This window comes from Streptopelia decaocto (genome assembly GCF_964273445.1).
Source record: "Streptopelia decaocto genome assembly, chromosome: 2".
NCBI lineage: Eukaryota > Metazoa > Chordata > Aves > Columbiformes > Columbidae > Streptopelia > Streptopelia decaocto.
The window spans coordinates 163,632,390-163,651,230 of record NC_138655.1 but is presented as its reverse complement, the minus strand read 5'-3'; the positions used below and the strand labels follow the sequence as shown (position 1 = coordinate 163,651,230).

The 18,841-nt window shown below is 66.5% G+C and overlaps 3 protein-coding genes across 4 annotated transcripts; 2 read left to right on the top strand and 1 right to left on the bottom strand.

Annotated features, from left to right (window-relative positions):
- The first annotated feature begins 1,241 nt into the window (after positions 1 to 1,241).
- Positions 1,242 to 3,059, top strand: LRRC61 (leucine rich repeat containing 61). The gene has a single exon (XM_082044981.1). It carries the CDS (start codon positions 1,888 to 1,890, stop codon positions 2,692 to 2,694), a length of 807 nt encoding a protein of 268 aa, XP_081901107.1. The 5' UTR covers positions 1,242 to 1,887; the 3' UTR covers positions 2,695 to 3,059.
- A 130-nt stretch (positions 3,060 to 3,189) lies between these two features.
- RARRES2 (retinoic acid receptor responder 2) lies at positions 3,190 to 6,232 on the bottom strand. The gene is made up of 5 exons (XM_082044982.1): positions 5,926 to 6,232; positions 4,642 to 4,746; positions 4,243 to 4,347; positions 3,667 to 3,803; positions 3,190 to 3,356 (listed from the first exon to the last, which is right to left on the bottom strand). The coding sequence occupies exons 1-4, from the start codon at positions 6,088 to 6,090 to the stop codon at positions 3,690 to 3,692; spliced, it is 489 nt and encodes a 162-aa protein (XP_081901108.1). The 5' UTR covers positions 6,091 to 6,232; the 3' UTR covers positions 3,190 to 3,356; positions 3,667 to 3,689.
- Positions 6,233 to 8,246: 2,014 nt separating this feature from the next.
- Positions 8,247 to 18,395, top strand: LOC309436342 (uncharacterized protein). 2 transcript variants are annotated; one of them, XM_082045468.1, is made up of 5 exons: positions 8,247 to 8,378; positions 10,675 to 10,843; positions 12,169 to 12,277; positions 12,927 to 13,040; positions 13,832 to 18,395. In XM_082045468.1, the coding sequence occupies exons 2-5, from the start codon at positions 10,820 to 10,822 to the stop codon at positions 16,588 to 16,590; spliced, it is 3,006 nt and encodes a 1,001-aa protein (XP_081901594.1). In that variant the 5' UTR covers positions 8,247 to 8,378; positions 10,675 to 10,819; the 3' UTR covers positions 16,591 to 18,395. The 2 variants fall into 2 exon arrangements, with proteins under 2 accessions (XP_081901594.1, XP_081901595.1); XM_082045469.1 differs by lacking the exon at positions 8,247 to 8,378 and adding an exon at positions 10,283 to 10,514.
- The last annotated feature ends 446 nt before the right edge of the window (positions 18,396 to 18,841 follow it).

Sequence of the window (18,841 nt, the reverse complement as noted above, 5' to 3'; positions counted from 1 at the left end):
AGCCGAGCAGGAGCTGCGGGCGGGGGGCAGCGTGGGGCTGCCGGGGCGCCTGGGCACCCACAGCCATGGCCTGGTGGCACTTGGCCGGTGAGTGGGGAAAAAGGCAGATTGAATGGGGACGTTTGCCCCCTGGGGACAAGGGAGAGCTGGCCTGATGTCCCGGGGCTCTGCACCAAGCCAGGGCTGAACTGGTGTCCTGCTGCCCTGGGCACTGCTGGGGCTCAGCATCACCATCGCTGCCTTTGGGGACATCGCCGGGGACACCGGTCACAGTGGTGCTGTGGGCACGGCCGTGGCCTGGGGACGTTGCCCCCGCAGAGGCAGAGCTGTGCTGCCCGTGGGTGCCCGCTGGCCACTGCAGCTGCCCCAGCACCAGGTCAGCTCTGCCCTGTGCCCCCAGCCTGCCTGGCATCGGCCCCCCAGCGCCGCCCAGCGCTGGGCTGTCCAGCTGTCTGTCCATCAGAGCATCTGTCCAGCCAGGCTACTGGTGCGTGTCCAGAGGAGGCCATGAAGTGTTGAAGGTTTGGAGTGAAGCCGTGTGAGCAGCGGCTGCAGTCCCTGGGTTTGCTGAGCTGGAGCAGAGCAGACTGAGCGCAGAGCTCATGGCTGCAGGTTCAGCAGGAGCAGGAGGGGCAGGGTGAGCTCTGCTCTGGGACAGTGACAGAGCCCAGGGAGCGGCAGCAGATGTGCCAGGGGGGTCAGTGGGACATGGGGAAAAGGTTCTTCCCCAGAGGGGCTGGACACTGAACAGGCTCCCAGGGAGGGGTCACGGCCCAACCTGACAGTGTTCAAGAAGAGACTGGACACCGTCCTCAGACACACGGGGTGACCTGTGGGGTGTCACTGCAGGGACAGCAGTTGGACTCCATGGTCCTGGGGGTCCCTCCAGCTCGGGATGTTCTCTGATCAGAGCATCCGCCCGTCCAGCCGTGTGTCTGTCCCACCCATCCGTCCGGCTTTCCTTCCACCCATCCGTCTGTCGCTCCCTCCGGGGGCGCTGGCGCAGGGTGGGGGTGACCCCGTGTCCTTGGGCTGTCACACACGCGGGGCCTCCTGGGGGTCGGGCCGGGGGTCAGTGTGTGTGGGGCTGTTATCCCAGACGTGTGTGCCCGCAGCGGCCCCACGCGTGTCCGTGCCCGCTCAGCCCCCGCGGCTGCCGCTGCCGCTCCCGGTTGGGCGGGGCCACGGCGGCCGCTCGTCTCCGTGACAACGGGGGGGGGCGGAGCCGCGGGGGCCGCCGGGAGCCGCCGTGCGGTGAGTGCGGGCGGGGGCGGCGGGGCGGGGGGTCCCACGAGCTCCCACCCCGCGTGTGTCCCCACGCACCCCACGGGTGAGCTGTGACCCAGCCGTGCCGGGGAGACCCCCCGCGTCCTCCCCAGCCAGGGGAACACGGGGCTGACCCCCATCCCTCCCCAGCCAGGAGAACGCGGGGCTGACCCCCATCCCTCCCCAGCCAGGGGAACGCGGGGCTGACCCCCATCCCCCTCCCCAGCCAGGGGGATGCGGGGCTGACCCCCCATCCCTCCCCAGCCAGGGGAACGCGGGGCTGACCCCCATCCCCCTCCCCAGCCAGGGGAACGCGGGGCTGACCCCCCATCCCTCCCCAGCCAGGAGAACGCGGGGCTGACCCCCATCCCCCTCCCCAGCCAGGGGACGCGGGGCTGACCCCCATCCCTCCCCAGCCAGGGGAACGCGGGGCTGACCCCCATCCCCCTCCCCAGCCAGGGGACGCGGGGCTGACCCCCATCCCTCCCCAGCCAGGGGAACGCGGGGCTGACCCCCATCCCTCCCCAGCCAGGGGAACGCGGGGCTGACCCCCATCCCTCCCCAGCCAGGGGGATGCAGGGCTGACCCCCCGTCCCTCCCCAGGTGCCGGAGGGGAGCAGGATGGAGGGGCGCGGGGAGGCAGGTGAGGAGGAGGAGGAGGAGGACTTGGGGGGGCTGCGCATCACCCCCCAGCTGCTGAAGGCCAGCACCGGGGAGTTCGCGCTGGAGTCCATCCTGCTGCTGAGGCTGCGCGGCCGCGGCATCGCCCACCTGGGCTGCCTGGGCGACTGCACCAGCCTGGAGTGGCTGGACCTCTCCGGCAACGCCATCACCCAGCTGGGGCCGCTGGCCGCCCTCAAGTCCCTCGCCGTCCTCAACCTGTCCCGTAACCGCGTCACCAGCCTGGAGCCGCTGGGCTCCTGTCACAACCTGCAGAGCCTCAACGTGGCCGGGAACCTGCTGAGCAGCCTGCAGCAGCTGCGCTGCCTGACGGGGCTGCGGCGCCTGGAGAGCCTGCGGCTGCGCGACCCCCTGGCCCGGCTCGCCAACCCGCTGTGCGCCGCGCCGGCGTACCGCGCCGCCCTGGCAGACATGTTCCCCGGCCTCAAAGCCATCGACGGCGAGCGGGTGTCCGGCCGCGGCAGCGAGCTCTACCAGCTCTGCCGGGATCTCGACAGCTCGCTGGGACGCGGCGGCGGCAGCGCCGGTGCCGGCGCCGACCCGCCCCGCGTGGCGCAGCCCTGGGTGGAGGCGGGTTTTTGGGAGCCGCGGCCGCCCCGGCGCAGCTCCATCATGGAGGAGGCCTACAAGCAGTTTGGGGAGGTGCTGCAGGAGTGCCGGGAGCTGAGCCGCCGCGCCGACGACACCATCGCCCAGGCGGAGCGGGCGCTGAGCAGCCGCCCCGACCCCAACTCCTACGTCTTCTGAGCTGTCGGACCCCCCAGTTCCATGAGAGGAGACCCCCCAACGCCGCTGCCATCCTGGCCCAGCCTCGCCGGGGGGAACCCAGCCCCAAGGATCACGGCAGGAGCACAGACGTCCTTTGGGATTTTGGAGCCATCCCTGAGCTCTCCAGCCTGGAGGAGACTGTGGGGCTGGGGAAGCTGCACATGGGGCCCAGGGGCCACCACGGGGACCAGGGGCCATTGCAGGGCTGTGCAGTAAAGGCGTGCTGTCCGCTGGGATCCCTCTGCTGCGTTGTCCTGGGTCCTGAGCAGCTGTGGGGGACTCACCTCTACCCACTGCTCTGCCCGGACCCACCGTGTCCCCGTCCCTCCTCCTGGGCTGGGGACAAGGGGCGGGGGGTGACACACCTGGTGCCAGAGCGGGAGCTGGCATGGAGCCCCTGTGGCCAGAGGGACATGGGGCTGAGCCCACCCCAGGCCCCCCACCCGCAGCAATCCCGGGTGGGAATAACAGCGGTGACAGCCGGAGCCAGAGCCATGTTTAGTGGAGAGCGGGGGGCAGGCGGGGAGGGAGCGCGTCCAGGACCGTCCTGTGGTGACACGGTGCTGGGGGGCGGCAAGCGGAGTCGGGGGGGCTGGTCCCCAGGGCAGCGTCCGTCTCCTGGCGCGGGTGGAGGTGCTGGCCTGCAGAGGGGACACGAGGAGGGGCTGGCTGCCGGAGGAGCCCCCGGCACCTGCTGCGCACACACGCGTCTCCCCATGACCTTGTCCCTGTCACCCCGTCCCCAGGGCCAGCAGACCTGGCTGGAGGTGTCCCGGGGGATTTCTCCTGGCCAAGGACAGTCCCCAGCACCTGGGGGAGTCCCGGGGGGGACCCCAGCCTGACTCCACTCTTAACGCAGGAGCATCCACGCTCCGCCAGCGCAGGAGATGCCAGAGCTCTGCCAGCGGGAGAGCTGGCCTGACCCCCAGCCCCGCCATCCTCGGCACCCACCGTGAGGGGACGTGGGGACGTCCCTAGGCTGGCAGCCCCTTGGAGAAGGCGTACATGCCGGGGAGGTAGAGCGCGTCCGACGCCTTGCCGGCCTCCTCCACCGCCCGGCACTCCGCCTCGTCTCGGTGTTTGAACTCCTGTGGACAGAGCGCACGGGCTGGCACCCAGCGCGGCACCGCGGGGCAGAGCTCACGGGCTGGCACCCACCGCGGCACCACGGTGCAGAGCGCACGGGCTGGCACCCAGCGCGGCACCACGGTGCAGAGCGCACGAGCTGGCACCCAGCACGGCACCGCGGGGCAGAGCGCACGGGCTGGCACCCAGCGCGGCACCGCGGGGCAGAGCGCACAGGCTGGCACCCAGCGCGGCACCGCGGTGCAGAGCGCACGGGCTGGCACCCACCGCGGCACCACGGTGCAGAGCGCACGGGCTGGCACCCACCGCGGCGCCGCGGTGCAGAGCGCACGGGCTGGCACCCACCGCGGCACCGCGGGGCAGAGCGCACGGGCTGGCACCCAGCGCGGCACCGCGGTGCTGGCAGCAGAGGGACCCGCGCCGCGGGGTGGGACGGCTCACCTTCACCGCCAGCTGGTGGCTGGGGCCGCAGTTCTGGTACTTGTCCAGCACCTTGGGGACGCTGCTGTTGTCAAACTTGTAGCAAGCCAAGCAGGTCGGCTTCCTCTGGGGACAGAGCACAGCCCGTCACTGCCTGGCCTCCCAGGGACTCCCAGCGTCCCAAGCAGCGCCCTACCCTGCCAGGCCTGGGGACATCCCTGCCACTCGCCATGGCGCGGCGGGAGGGCAGCGCTTGGCACGGCCGTGTCACCGCGGCCAGGAGCACTGGCACCTCCAGCCCTCCCGGCACATGCGGCAGCACAGCAGAGGGACGGGACAGGCAGGAGGACCCGGGGAGGCCGAGCTGCCGTGTCCCCGCAGGACGTGTCCCCGGGGAGGGGGACGTGCAGCCTGACTCACGCGGTTCTCCAGGGTCCGGCAGTTCTGCCGCTGCTGTGTCCTCTTCCTGCAGGACGTCTGCACCAGGGTGACCCGCAGCTGGACAAACGTCCCCGACGGGTCTTCCTGGGGGGACAGAATGTTGGACATGGGGGGACGGGAGGGGACGGGGCAGCCGATGTGGGGCTGGGGCAGCGGGTGCTGCCGAGAGCTCGTTGTGGGCGCACTTTGTGGGGGACACCAGGGCACAGCGGGATGGGGAGCGGGACACAGGGACCCCAGCCCCTCGTGGCCCTGACCATAAATCCAGCCCCAGGGAACAGCCTCTTGGGTCCCGACACAGGTGAGTGGCCCAAACTGGAGGTTCCCCAGAGCCCCCAGCCCTTCCCGAGGAACAGACACGTCCACGCTGCTGCCGTGGGCGCTCCCGGCTGCACCGGACGGCCGGACGCCCGCAGCCGCTCGCCCGTGGCCGGTTGCAGCGCGGTTAATGAGTAGCTGAGCTCTGCCGTCCCTGCCTGCACACCCGGTGACCGGCCTGTCCGCACCGGCCGTGCCAGCGGGTCCGTCCCCACAGCCAGCTGTCCCCCCCTCCATGGCACCCTGGCACCTGCCCCTACTCCGTGACACCGCGGCACCCACCACCCCCTCCTCCGTGACACCTCAGCACCCGCTGCCCCCTGCCTCCATGACACCTCCATGACACCCATGCCACCCAACCCCTCCCCGTGAGGAGCCACCGAAGGAGGAACGTTGTGTTTACAAAGTGGGGACCTGGCGCCTGACCCCCGTGCGGGGAAGGACCGAGAGACATCCCGCTATGGATCCTTAATATAAAACAAAGGCTCTTCTAACTAATCCCAGAATGTAAACCGATTATTGTATTTTAAAAGTTAATCTAGGGGAAAGGGTAAGCAAAGAGCCAGGAATCCATATTCTAAATAGATCAATAAGGGGAAGGGGGTTGTTAGAATTAGATGAGTGAGACAGGTAAACTGAGGCAGGTCGGGTGGTCTGTAAACCTGCAGAACCAGCCAGTGGGGACAGGGGAGGGAATCTGCAGCTGGGATTTGGGGGGATACAAGCAGGGGCTTTTTGCCCTCTTTTGTGTGCTGACCTTTAGGTCGTCTTGCAAAACTGGAATAAAATCCGCTTGGCTGAGAGATCCTGCCTGGGCCTGTTCTACTGGCGAGATGATGGTTTCCTACCCCCGGCCCGTCCTGCCCGTCCCCGCCAGCGCTGGGCCGGGGGCTCGGCCGCCATGTCCCCCCCCGGGGTCCCAGGGCTCCGCGGCCCCGCACTCACCCGCTCCACAGCCCCTTCCACCGCCTGCTCCTTGAACAGCAGCTGCGTGCTGCCGCGGCCGTTCATGTAGTCCAGCACCTCCCGCACCACCCGCCGCTGCAGCGGGGACGGGCTGGCGGCGGCCAGGGCCACCAAGCCCAGGCAGAGGGCTAGCGGGAACCTCATCCCTGCCGCGGGGGGCTGCCGGGGCTGCCTGACCCCGCCGAGCCTCGCCGATCGATCCGATGGCGCTTTTGGTGTTTCATTAACTGGTTTCCTGGGAACTGCCCTCTTTCCGCCCCCGGGCCGGCCCCGCAGGCTGCTTGCGCGGCCCCCCCGGCACCGCCATCCCCCGGCACGGCCCCCCCGGCACCGCCATCCCCAGCACGGCCCCTCCGGCAAGGCCGCGGGGAGGAGCGGTGGGACACGGCTACGCCAGCGGCTGGTTGGCACAGGGACAGCGGAGGGGACACTGGCATCCCCCTGGGGGGACGCCGGGCTCAGCCTCGTGCCCCCGGGCAGGGGTGCTGAGGGGCAGGAGGGGAGCGAATCCCCCACTCGGGCAAACAAACCGCCGGGGCTCGGTGCCAGCGGCCCTTGGTGAGCAGCCGCACGTCGCCAGGGCTGGCGGGGAGCCCGGAGGCTCCTCCTGGCCCCACACGGTGTGTCTGGAGGGGGTGCTGTGGAATGACGGAATAAACTTCACCGCAGGGCCGGTTGTACCGTTAAGCTGCATTCGTTGTTTTATCAGCACTGGGGGACACCGGGGACCATCCTCCATAAGTGCTCCCGCGACCGGATGCTCTCGCATTGCATTCACATCATTATTACATATGCATTACAACTCGTGAAAATTTTGACATAAAATACATCTATACCAAGAAATAACTGATGATGTCAGTTACAATTGTTTAGTTTCTTAGTTATGATACATCTATTAATTGTTACTTAAATATAAAGTAAGCACTCTCCTTCTAAACAATGTGTCACTGAATCTTCTGTCTCCCTCTTGTCACGCAGAAGGATCTAAAGTGTGAAAACTCTCCCCTCGTTCTGCAGGTGGTCAGGAAGGTTAATGGTGAGTACGTCCCTTGTAACTTAATCACAGTGTACATTAGTTTTTGGTTGGAAAAGCCCCTCAAGGTCATGGAGTCCAACCACAACCCACCCTGTCCCTGCCCCATGTCCTGAGAACCTCATGTCCGTCTGTCCAGCCCTCCAGGGCTGGTGACTCCAGCACTGCCCTGGGCAGCCTGTTCCAATGCCCCACAGCCCTTTGGGGAAGAAATTGTTCCCCACATCCAACCTCAACCTCCCCTGGGCAACTTGAGGCCGTTTCCTCTGCTGCTGGCGCTTGTTCCTGGGGAGAACAGACCAACACCCCCATGCTACACCCTCCTTTCTGGTAGTTGTAGAGAGTGAGAAGGTCTCCCCTCAGCCTCCTCAGTTGAGTATCTAGTGGCTATTGCCAAATTTTGTGAATGTGCTTAACCTAAACTAAACTTTGCTTGTTCCAATGCCATTTTGATACAAAAGCACACGTCCTCAGCGAAGGCTGCCCGCTCCAGGGAAGACCTGCTCGCTGAGGGGGGTGCGAGGAACAGCTCATATACCTTGTGTGCAAATATTAACCAGACCTTAGTGCAGCCTTTCTGTGCTTAAAAAGGGCCCATAAGAAAGATGGGACAGACTTTTGGGCAGGGCCTGTTGTGACAGGACAGGGTGATGGTTTAAACTGAAGGAGGGAGATTCAGGCTGGACATGAGGAAGGAATTGTTGCCCTGAGGGTGGTGAGAGCCTGGCCCAGGTTCCCAGAGAGGGGGTGGATGAACCATCCCTGAGCCATCCCAGGCCAGGCTGGACGGGGCTCTGAGCACCCTGAGCTGGTGACGATGTCCCTGCCATGGCAGGGGGGGCACTGGGGGCTGGGAAGGTCCCTCCCACAAAAATATTCTGTGATTCATTGATTCATTGATTCATTGATTCATTGATTCATTGACTCATTGATTCATTGATTCATTGATTCATTGATTCATTGACTCATTGATTCATTGACTCATTGATTCATTGATTCACTGGTTCACTGATTCATTGAGTTGGTGATTCGGTGACTGTCTGGAGGGTGTGCACAGCGATCAGATTTTGGTATTGCTGGGTCGATCCAGCATCCATCCTCGCGCAACTCTTCGATATATTTGCAGAACTGGGCTCATTTTTGTGTGAAAAGCCCTGTTTTAGGGACAAGAAGAAGGGGACTGGTGGCGCCGCGCCCCGGCGGCGCCGGCAGGGGGCGCTGCAGCCGGCCCTCCGTACGGGTGCCGCCGCGGGACACGCCCCGCCAACCCGGAAGTGCTCTGACGAGGAGGCGGAGGCGTGGCCAACCTCCCTCCCGCCGCCGGCGCCGCCGCGCCCCGACGTCACCGCCACGGCGACGTCATCGCGTCATCGCGTCATCGCCGGGACAGCGGCGGCCGGTGAGTTTCCCCGGGGAGGCGGCGGCTCCGGGGCCTGGCGGCGGGGGAGGGGGGGCGGTCACCATGGCAACGCGCGGCCTGGCCGGGGGCCGTGGGACGGGGTGAGGGGCCGGGCCCGGGGGGCGCGGCCTGGGGGGGGTCGGGGTGGCGGGAGGGCCTGGGCTCCCCGGGAGCTGCGCGGGGCCGGGGGCGCCGGTGGCCCCGTCCTGCCCCCCCGGGGCTGATCTGGGGGTTTTAGCTGCACACACAGCCCGGGCGCCGGGCCCTCTGCTTTGGGGGGCACCGGTTTTCCCCACTCCCCCCGGCACCGAGGAACCGAGCCCTGGGTGGAGCGGCAGGACCGTGACCCCAACCCTGGTGAACCGGGTCCCGCTCCCCGAGAAGCCCCGCTCGGATTTAAGGGGGTACAGGAGCCGCTCCCGGTGCCACGGGCTGCACCGGGGGCACCGAACGTGGCACAGGGCGGGCGGGTCGGGGGGGTTTCCCGCAGAGGGACGTGCAGGCCCGGGGGGCTTTTCCTCGGTAAAACCGTTTCTTGGGGCCGGCCCCGCCGTGGTTTGGGAGGCACCGGCAGCCGCGGCCCCGCGGCACAGAGCTCCCGCCACGGCGGGGACCCCCCGCACCCCGAGCTGGCCCGGCGCCGCCGTGCCGTGTCCGCCCCCGGGGACAGCCGGGCAGAGCTTCGCGCCTTCCCGGGGCGCTGGAGCCGGGGTGGTGCCGGGCAGACGCTGGAGCCGGAGCAGAGCCGTGTTTATCCAGCCGCCCCGGCTGCCGGGAAGCGCTGCGCTGGCAAACTCGCCCTCCACAAAATTGATGCTGTGCCCAAAATCTGCTGAGCCAAGCACAGGATCCGGCCTCTGCGGCCACCGCCGTGCTTGGCTTTTTGTCACCGCCGCCACCGCGGGTCTCTGTCCCCGCCAGGCTGGGTGACCCCAGCGCTCGGAGCCCCTCTCTGGACTTTCCCCAGTGTGCCGCCCGCATCCTCAGCCTCCTGTGATTGCCACAGCCCCTCTGCCCAGCTGCCCACCAGCCTGGGCTCCCCAGGCCATGAAGAGACATGGGGCTGGGGAGATTTTCATGGGTTTTGGGTCGAGGTTCTCCCACGTGCTGCCCCAGAGCTGGCTCTTCCCTCCAGGTGCCCTTTGTGGGGTTCCCTAGTGCCAAGGAGCTGCATTTGTGCTGGGGCTGCACTGGGTGGGCTCGAGGCCCTGCCCGCGCCCCTGCCCGCTGCCACCGTGACCCGGGACTCCCCGAGAGACCCCCGGCACAGTGTTGGTGCCGCTGCTCGGCCGTGCCGGGTCCGTAACCAGCCCCGGGGAGCAGCGCGGTTTGGTTAATCACGTACACAAAGCGCTGGCGGGGCCGCTCGTGGGGCTGGGCTGGCCACAGGATCCTCAGTGCTTGGTGGGACGTAGAGATCGGGGGGTAACGGTGCCTCGCGCTGCCCAGAGCTGTGTCGCTGCTGCTGTGACAGTCCCCGGGACGTGTCCCTCCGGGGGTGTCTGCACCGGTGGCTCGTAAGCCCCTGAACATGGTGCTGCCGGGGCGGGTCGGGATCCCAGGCGGCTCCCCCGCGGCACGGCCCCGCAGCCGGGGCTCCTCTCACCACCCGGCTTCCAAAACTAGTTCTAATTAAGCCCAGGCATTCGTCAAAGCACCCAGATTGCTGCCAGGGCTTTTAAGGGGTGAAGCGGGATTTGCATGTGGATTGGGGGGGGGCTCTTCTCCAAAGCATCGTCGCTGCGTTCGCCCCCTCCTTGGAGAGGCGGAACGGCCCAGGCGGGTGCGTTACCAACATCTGCCAGCCCCCCAGGAGCAGCAGCGGCGGTAGAGCCAACCCCCTGCTACGAAACGGGGCGGACGGCGTTTTCCCGGTCGATCTCGGAGCGGTTTTGGGGAGGGCGGTTGGGCAGAGCCAGGCTGGGCGACCCCTCTCTCCCCGCGGCAGGGGAGCCGGCGGGGCCGCGCTGGGGCTGCGTCCCGGCGGCGGGAGCCGCGGGAGCTGCGGGAGCTGCGGGAGCTGCGGTTCCCGGCCCCGCGGCCGCCGGCAGCGCTCGGCGTGAACTACAAATCCCAGTAGCGCTGCCTGCAGGGAAGCGGCGCTGTAAACAGAACGAATCCGGGCCAGGCCCCGGGGTCAGCGCCTTCCTCTCCCCTAAAATAACTCGGAGGAGGAGGAGGGGACGCGGGCGCCGGCGGGGCCTCTCCCGAGCGGCCGGGCTCCTCCGGCTCTGCCTCTCGCCGTGCGGCGCCGCGTTCCGCGCTCACGGCTCCGCTCTCTCGCTGTGTCTCGCAGGGACCCGCAGCAGCCATTTGGAGGAAGTCGGGGAGGATCGGCGCCCGCAAGCCTGGCGGAAGGCGGAGGGGAAGCGCAGCTGCCGCCCCGCGCTCTCCCGGGAGCTGATGTCCTCTCCCCTGGCCGGGCGGCCCCGAGGGGAGCGATGTCTGCGGGGGGAGCGCCCCAGGTACGTGGGGAGGGGACGGCGGCTTCCCCTCGGTCCCCGGGAGAGGCCGGAGCGGGGCCGGCTCTGCCCACGTCCCTCTGCGGCTGCCGCGGCGCTCGGGAGGGTCCGCTGCTCCGTTCTCATGCTGCGACATTTTGGGGGGGGCTGTCGGGGTTTTCCCAGGGGCTGGGAGCTCCTCTGGTGCTTTTCTTGTCGTCATTTAGAAATACCAATGCCCGAGGAGCCGCTCCAGCCCCGCGACAGACACTTTTCTTTTAAATTGGCGCTTCTTAAAGTTACGGCAGCCGTCAGAGCGCGGGCTGGGCTCCCTGGCTTCTCCATCTGCTCTCCTTGCGCTCCTGCCAAGCGGCGGAGGAGGTTTGAGGGAAGAAGAGAGGAATCCCAGGGAGGGAAGATGGGCAGATCGGGAGCTGAGCTTTCCAGGAATAGCTGCTTTGGCTCCTTACAGAAGTTCCCTCCTTCCGTCCCGATCCTGGCTGGGTGATCACACCCAGGCGAGGGATCCGCTTGGGATCCAAGTGATCTCGTGAGCGGGGGTGGTGAATGTGTGGCTTCAGCCCTTAGCAAGCTCCCCTACAGGGTTTCTGCCAAGCGATGCTCTTGCTGATGAGGAAACTGAGGCACGAAAGAGAAGCAGCGTTTTTGTGCCGAAACAAGTGTGGGTGTGAGGGCTTTTGGGGGACCGGGGTGTTTAAAGGGGTGTGGAGCGCAGCCCTTGCAGTGCGGCTGCTCTCCCTGGGGGGGCCCGTGGGTGTTGGGCGCTGGTCCAAAAGCCCATTGCCCGTCCTCAGAATCACTGAGGTTGGAAAAGACCCTTGAGATCATGGGGTCCAACCGTTAACCTCACCTTGTCCCTGCCCCATGTCCTGAGAAGCTCATGTCCGTCTGTCCAGCCCTCCAGGGCTGGTGACTCCAGCACTGCCCTGGGCAGCCTGTTCCAATGCCCCACAGCCCTTTGGGGAAGAAATTGTTCCCAGATCCAACCTCAACCTCCCCTGGCGCAACTTGAGGCCGTTTCTTTGTGTCCCTGTGTCCCCTCAGCTCCTGTTCTCCAGCTGAACCCCCCAGGTCCCTCAGCCGCTCCCATCACACTTGTGCTCCAGCCCCTCACCAGCTCCGTTCCCTTCTCTGCACTCGCTCCAGCACCTCAAGGCCTTTCTTGGCATGAGGGACACAAAACTGCCCCCGGGATTTGAGACGCGGCTTCACCAGTGCCCAGCACAGGGGGACAGTCACTTCCCTAGTCCTGCTGGCCAAAAAACCAAACAAACCCCCAAAAAAGTGATGGCGATTTGCTGAAACTCTTCTCCTCTCTCCTGGACCAGCCTCCCCACGCCCTGAACCTGCTCCCTTACCCCCGGCTGAGTGAGGTGCCACGAACCGGACCCGAGCTGGATGCCGTGGGTGCGGAGATCCCGTCCGACCCCTGCACAGGTGACAGCGGGTGACACCGCGTTGGGGAGGCGTCGCCGGCGTGGGAGGGGGCTCTGGGGGCGTGCTTGGGTGTTCTCCGGAGTACAGCCGGTGCTGTGGTAACACCAAGTCCAAGTGACTGCCGGCAACAGTCCCTGTTGACCGGGGTGGTGACACGCAGGGGGTGTCGCAGAGATCATATGTAAACGTATGCAAATGTGGGGGGAATCCCCAGCCCGGGCAAGGTCCTTCAGCCGCTCTGCTAAGATGGAGACTTCTCTTCTGCTTGGGCGGCTGGGGTCGGAATTAATCGCATTTTTGCGGTAGCCTTTGAAATCCGATCATGAAAGCGTTCCGCGGGATCTGAGGGTGCGCAGGTGAGTGTGCGAAAGACTGTTGAAAGCATCGTTTTCCGAGGAACGGCGCTCCCTCCCGCCCACCTTGCGCTTCACCGCGAGGAGGGAGCCTGGCGCTGGTATTTTCTTTTATCTCTAATTACACTTCAGGCAGCAAAAGCTTAAAATAGATGAAAGCGATGCCCCCAGGCTTCGTTAATTTTAGCTTATTTGTGAATTAACGCGGGCATCTCCAGTGTAGCGATGTCTCCGCCGGCCGCGCGTTTCGCGGTGCCGCACGGTTCGTGGTGACCGGCTCTTATCCCTCCAACCAGGCTACAGGTTCTTCAAGCCCGGGGGGCTGTTTGGAATCAAACAGTCGGACGAGCCGTACGCCGAAGGGCAGCAGATGCAGGAGGACAGCAAGGTCCTGGTCAGCCCCTGCGCGGGTAGGTGACCGCCTGGCCTGGCCGAGGCTGCGGGAGCGGTGGGGGGTGTTCTCCTTGTGGGCAAAGGCCATTTTCAGCCAGTTTGTGGCTGTTTCAGGCCAGTTCACAGCCATTTGGGGCCAGTTTGTGGCTGTTTCAGGCCAGTTTGTGGCCATTTTCAGCCGGTTTGTGGCTGTTTCAGGCCAGTTTGTGGCCATTTTGGACCAGTTTGCGGCTGTTTCAGGCCAGTTTGTGGCCATTTTGGACCAGTTTGCGGCTGTTTCAGGCCAGTTTGTGGCCATTTTACGCCGGTTTGCGGCTGTTTCAAGCCAGTTTGCAGACATTTTCAGCCAGCTTGTGGCTGTTTCAGACCAGTTCATGACCATTTTCAGCCAGTTTGCAGCCATTTTCAGCCAGTTTGTGGCTGTTTCAGACCAGTTCATGGCCATTTTCAGCCAGTTTGCAGCCATTTTCAGCCAGTTTGTGGCTGTTTCAGGCCAGTTTGCAGCCATTTTGGGCCAGTTTGTGGCTGTTTAGGCAAGCTGTGGCCATTTTGGGCCAGCTGGCGGCCATTTTCAGGCAGCTAAGGGCCTGTTTTTGCTGTCGCTGTTGCTGCCAGCGCTGCTCTCGGTGAGTCGGGTGCGCGGGCTCTGGGACGGGCTCTGATCCCACTGATGCTTTAGAGCGTTATACGCCGCAGTGGTTTAACTGTGAGGAGCAGGGGCTTTGACTCGACGATCCTTATGGGGGAGATATTCTGTGATCCTATGAAAGCCCCTGAAACTAATGTCTTGAATGTTTTTGCAATCTAGTTGAGCCCGGTCGGGTGAATAAAGTGGAGCAGCCCGATGAGAAGCCCGTGGCAGCCGCCGGCTCCCTGGAGCTGTATCCCGCGGCCGCCGGCAGCTCCGGCCGCTGGTTTCACGGGGCGCAGCGCGGTCCCGAGCGGGCGGGCGCCGAGAGGGACGGCGCCGCCGGGCTCAGCCCGCTGTCCGGCCGCGTGGCCTGCTGGGTGCCGCAGCTGGGCTCCGGCCCCTTCCGCTGCGCCCAGTGCGGGAAGGGCTTCCGCCAGAAGCAAAGCCTCATCACGCACGAGAGGATCCACACCGGGGAGAAGCCCTACAGGTGCGGGGACTGCGGGAAGAGCTTCAGCCAGCGGCCCAACCTCCTGACCCACCGCCGCGTGCACACGGGGGAGCGCCCCTTCCCCTGCGTGCAGTGCGGCAAGTCCTTCAGCCAGAAAGCCAACCTGCTGGCCCACCAGCGCATCCACGCTGCCGGGCAGAAGGCGCTGGCGGGAGGCGAGCAGGAGGACGGCGCTTCCGGCAAGCCCAAGCTGCGCTCCCAGCCCAGGAGCTACCAGGAGGACACCCCGTTCGTCTGCCCCGAGTGCGGGAAGAGCTTCCGCCAGAAGCCCAACCTCATCACCCACCGGCGCATCCACACCGGCGAGCGCCCCTTCACCTGCTTCCTCTGCGGCAGGAGCTTCAACCAGAAGACCAACCTGGTGACGCACTACCGCGTGCACACCGGGGAGCGCCCCTTCGCCTGCACCCAGTGCGGCAAGCGCTTCACCCAGAAAACCAACCTGGTGACGCACCAGAGCACCCACACCGACCTGCGGCCCTACCCCTGCGGGCAGTGCCAGAAGTGCTTCAAGGACAAAGTCTCCCTCAAAGCCCACCAGAAGACTCACGCCCCGCGCCAGCGGCGCTGCCCGGGCCGCAGCCCGGCCACCGGCCTGCCCTACGGGGCTGCGCCCACCCTGCTCCCGCCCGGGGGGCCCGAGCAAGAGGGCACCTTCAGCCCCATGCCGCCGCTGCCCGTCCCGAAGATCCCCGAGGGCCAGGAGCTGTACTCGTGCACGGAGAAGAGCTTCCCCCCGAAGGAGCCGCTCCTGCCGCACCAGCAGCCCCCGCTGGGCGAGCAGACCTTCCCCTGCGCCCAGTGCGGGGAGGGGTTTTGCCAGAAGGTGACTCTGCTGCGGCCGCAGCATGGCCCCGCCGCCGAGGCTCCCGCGGGGTGCGCGGCAGCCTTCAGCCACGGCCCGCACCTCCTGGGGCACCTGGGCGTGCAGCCGGTCCTCGGGGACGCCGCCGCCCCGGCCTCCCAGGTCCCCGGGGTGGACAAGCCCTTCATCTGTAACCAGTGCGGCAACAGCTTCGGCCTCTGGCTCTCCCTCGTGGCCCACCAGAAGACCCACGTCGGGCAGAAGACGTACCCGTGCCCCGAGCACGAGAAAAGCTCCGGCGATGAGCTGTCCCCCAAATCTCCCCAGGAGAAGATGGAGATGGATATGGAGATGGAAGGGGGAGCCTGGGTGTGTCCCGAGTGCGGGAGAAGCTTCGTCCTTTACGACCGTTTGGTAAAACACCGGCAAAACCACCGGGGCAGAGGACCCTTCCGCTGCGACGTCTGCGGGAAGAGGTTCAGCCTGAAGACCAACCTGGTGACCCACCAGCGCATCCACACCGGCGAGCGCCCCTTCACCTGCGGCGTCTGCGGCCGCCGCTTCAACCAGAAGGGGAACCTGGTGACCCACTACCGCACGCACACCGGGGAGCGCCCCTTCGCCTGCACCCAGTGCGGCAAGCGCTTCGCCCAGAAGCCCAACCTCATCGCCCACCAGAAGACGCACACCAGCCGGCAGCCCTTCTCCTGCCTGGAGTGCCCCAAGCGCTTCAAGAGCAAGCTGTCCCTGCGCGTGCACCAGCGCGTGCACGCCGCCGAGAGACCCCCGGGCGAGCCGGGCCAGGCCCCCGCGCTGCAGCCCCACCCCGACAGCCCCTTCCCCTGCTCGCTCTGCGGGGAGACCTTCAAGGAGGACGGGGAGCTGCAGCTGCACCGGCAGGACCACGCCGGCGAGCGGCCGCACGCCTGCGGCGAGTGCGGCAAGCGGTTCCGGCAGAAGGTGAACCTGGCCGTGCACCAGCGAACCCACACCGGGGAGCGCCCGTTCCGCTGCGCCGAGTGCGGCAAGGGCTTCAACCAGAAGGCTCACCTCCTCCGGCACCGCCGCACGCACACCGGCGCCATCCCGCCCTCCTGCTGCGAGGGGACCTGCCCGGCGCACCACGAGGAACCGGACGGGAGCGGCGCTTCCCTGGCCAAGGGGTCCGAGCCCCCCGGCTTGCTGCTGCCCCCCTGCTCCCGCGGGGCCGCTCACGCGTCGCTGCCTCGGGAGGAGCTTCGGCCGGGAGAGCAGCCGCCCAACAGACCCGAGAGCCCCTCGGGCGCCGCAGACATCCTCCTGCAGCTGATGCAGGAAGACCAGCACCTCGTGGCCGGCGCCCACCCCCCGCAGGAGGGCCCCGCGGGCCAGTGCCCCTGCAAGTGCCCCGAGGCGGGGGAAGCCTTGAGCCCGAAGCCGCCGGCGCTGCCGCCGCAGTGCTGCTGCGCCGACTGCGTGAGCCAGCGGCAGCTGCTCCTCAAGCCGCAGCCCGACTGCCGAGCGGAGCTCTGGGGCAAGTACGGCGGCTGCGGCAGAAGCTTTGAGGAGAAACGAGTCCCGAGAGTGCCTGAGAGAGCGCACGGCGAAGAGAAGCCCTCGCCGTGCCCCAGCTGCTTGTAACGCCCGCGCGGGCTGCCCAAAACCCGGCTGCGGGGGAGGGACCGCACCTCATCGCTCTTATGCTAAAGGCACCAAACGTAAAGAGGCCGTGGCTCGCGCTGGGGCCTGGTCGCTGACCCAATGAGGACAGTGCGGAGGGAAAGATGCAAACTGGGACTCGTGATGCCCGCCAGGAGGTGGTACCGGCGGGAACTCGTGAGGAGCGCGGTGGCTTTGGGAGCAGGAGGCTCAGAGGACCCTTCGGGCGGGTGTCGGATGGGGTGAAGCGGGAGATGGACTCAGATGCCCTGCGTGAGGGTTCTGTCTCGTCAGCAGACCAAATGTATGGGGGGGGAGCAGCGACAGGACCCGGATCCGCGGCGTTTGTTCTGCTGTGGATGCGCGGACTGTGGGGAGCGGGAAGAGCTCGAGATCCGGGATCCGTGTGCTTCAAAACCGCGTCTGTCGTGCAGCCGGCCGGGCAGAGGCACATCTGCTCCTGCCTCCGGGTTCGGCTGCTGACGCTCAGACCCCGAGACAGCCGTGGGGCAGAGAGGGGCCCGCGGGGTCCAGAGCCTCTCCCAGAGCCCTCCATCCTTCTATCCCGGACTGGATGTCGTTCCGCGAGGAGCTGAGGCTCCAGCAGCTGCCCAGCGCCTGGCCAGAGCAGGAGCGGCTCGGCCGGGCGGGAGCGCTGGGGGGAACCGGGCCCTGCTCGCCTCGGCGGTGACCGCGCCTGCTCCACAGCCAGCGCGGCAGAATGCGGCCTGGAGCTTCCCGAGCTGCAGCAGAACAGCTGGGTGAGCACCGGGAAAAGGGCAACGGCCAGGAAAACCGCCTGGAAGCGTCCGGGCTCGCCTCTGCTTCCAAAGGGACCCGGGAGACGCCTCCGAGCCCAGGGGGGGCCACGCAGGGTGTTGGGGGGTGGGGAAGGGGGTGTAGCTTGTGCTTCTCTACTTGCTCTATGGATAATCTTTCTGACTAGCAGCTCTTTCTGGTACTCAATTAACTTCTGAATAGGTAACCCAGACGTGCGGGGGGAGCAAGAGCGGCTGGAATGTGCCGGAGCCGTTGCGGTAGCTGATGGTGGGGGTGTCTGCCGGGGGCTGCGGGAGGTGCGGGGTCCTTGCCAGGCCTCGCTTTGCCATCTCCGCTTCCCGGCAGAGCCCGTGGCACCGGGAGGTGAAGCTGCGGAGCCACGTGGGCTGGGGAAGGGATGTCGGGGCAGAGCTTTAGCACCAGGAGCCGCGTGTGCCTGGAAGCTGTTCTGGTTTGAAGTGCGCTTTGTCCGGAGGGGAAGCGAGTCCTGCCCGCAGCGCCTGCGGGAGCCGTGGTCCCGCCGCCCCCCGGCGCGCCCGCAGCGCCTGCTCCTCGCCTGGTCCTCGAGCCGCGTCCCGCTGCGCTCGGCGTGGAGCCTCGCGGCTCGTGGGCAAAGGCCTTCCTTGGAAACGCAGGGAACGGCGCTACCAGAGCCCGGCTCCGGGCTGCACTCCTCGGCACCAGCGCCCAGCTGCTCGTCTGCGTTTTGGGGGGTATCCTGAGGGGTGTAGTGTAAGGAAAGGCTTTGTCACCTACCGGGGGACAGGGCGGCAACTGAGGGGACTCCAGAATGGTCACAACTGGAGCTTCAGCCGGCGTGGGTGCCCTGAGCTGCCCAAGTGGCCGGGTGGGAGGGTCCCACACCCAAAGTGCACCAGGCTGGGTGGGCACCCGCCCTTGTCCCCTCGCTCGCTGCCCCTCTCCCCACCGCTCTGCTCCAGCAGCATTTCAGGTCCTTGCAATTATATTTTTTTGAGGTTATTTAAAATAAAAGCTTTCTCACGGCAGGCTGCTGGCTCCTCTGTCCGGGCAGGCGCTGGGGCCGTGTGCCGGAACGAGCCCGCCGGGGAGCGCGGCCGCGCTGGGGCAGCGGGTCTCCCTCCCATCCCGCAGGGACGGTGCTGCAGGGCCCCTCGCGCCAAGAAAGGCCTTGAGGTGCTGGAGCGAGTGCAGAGAAGGGAACGGAGCTGGTGAGGGGCTGGAGCACAAGTGTGATGGAGCGGCTGAGGGACCTGGGGGTTCAGCTGGAGAACAGGAGCTGAGGGGAGACAGGGACACAAAGAAACGGCCTCAAGTTGCACCAGGGGAGGTTGAGGTTGGATCTGGGAACAGTTTCTTCCCCAAAGGGCTGTGGGGCATTGAACAGGCTGCCCAGGGCAGTGCTGGAGTCACCAGCCCTGGAGGGCTGGACAGACGGACATGAGGTTCTCAGGACATGGGGCAGTGCTGGGGT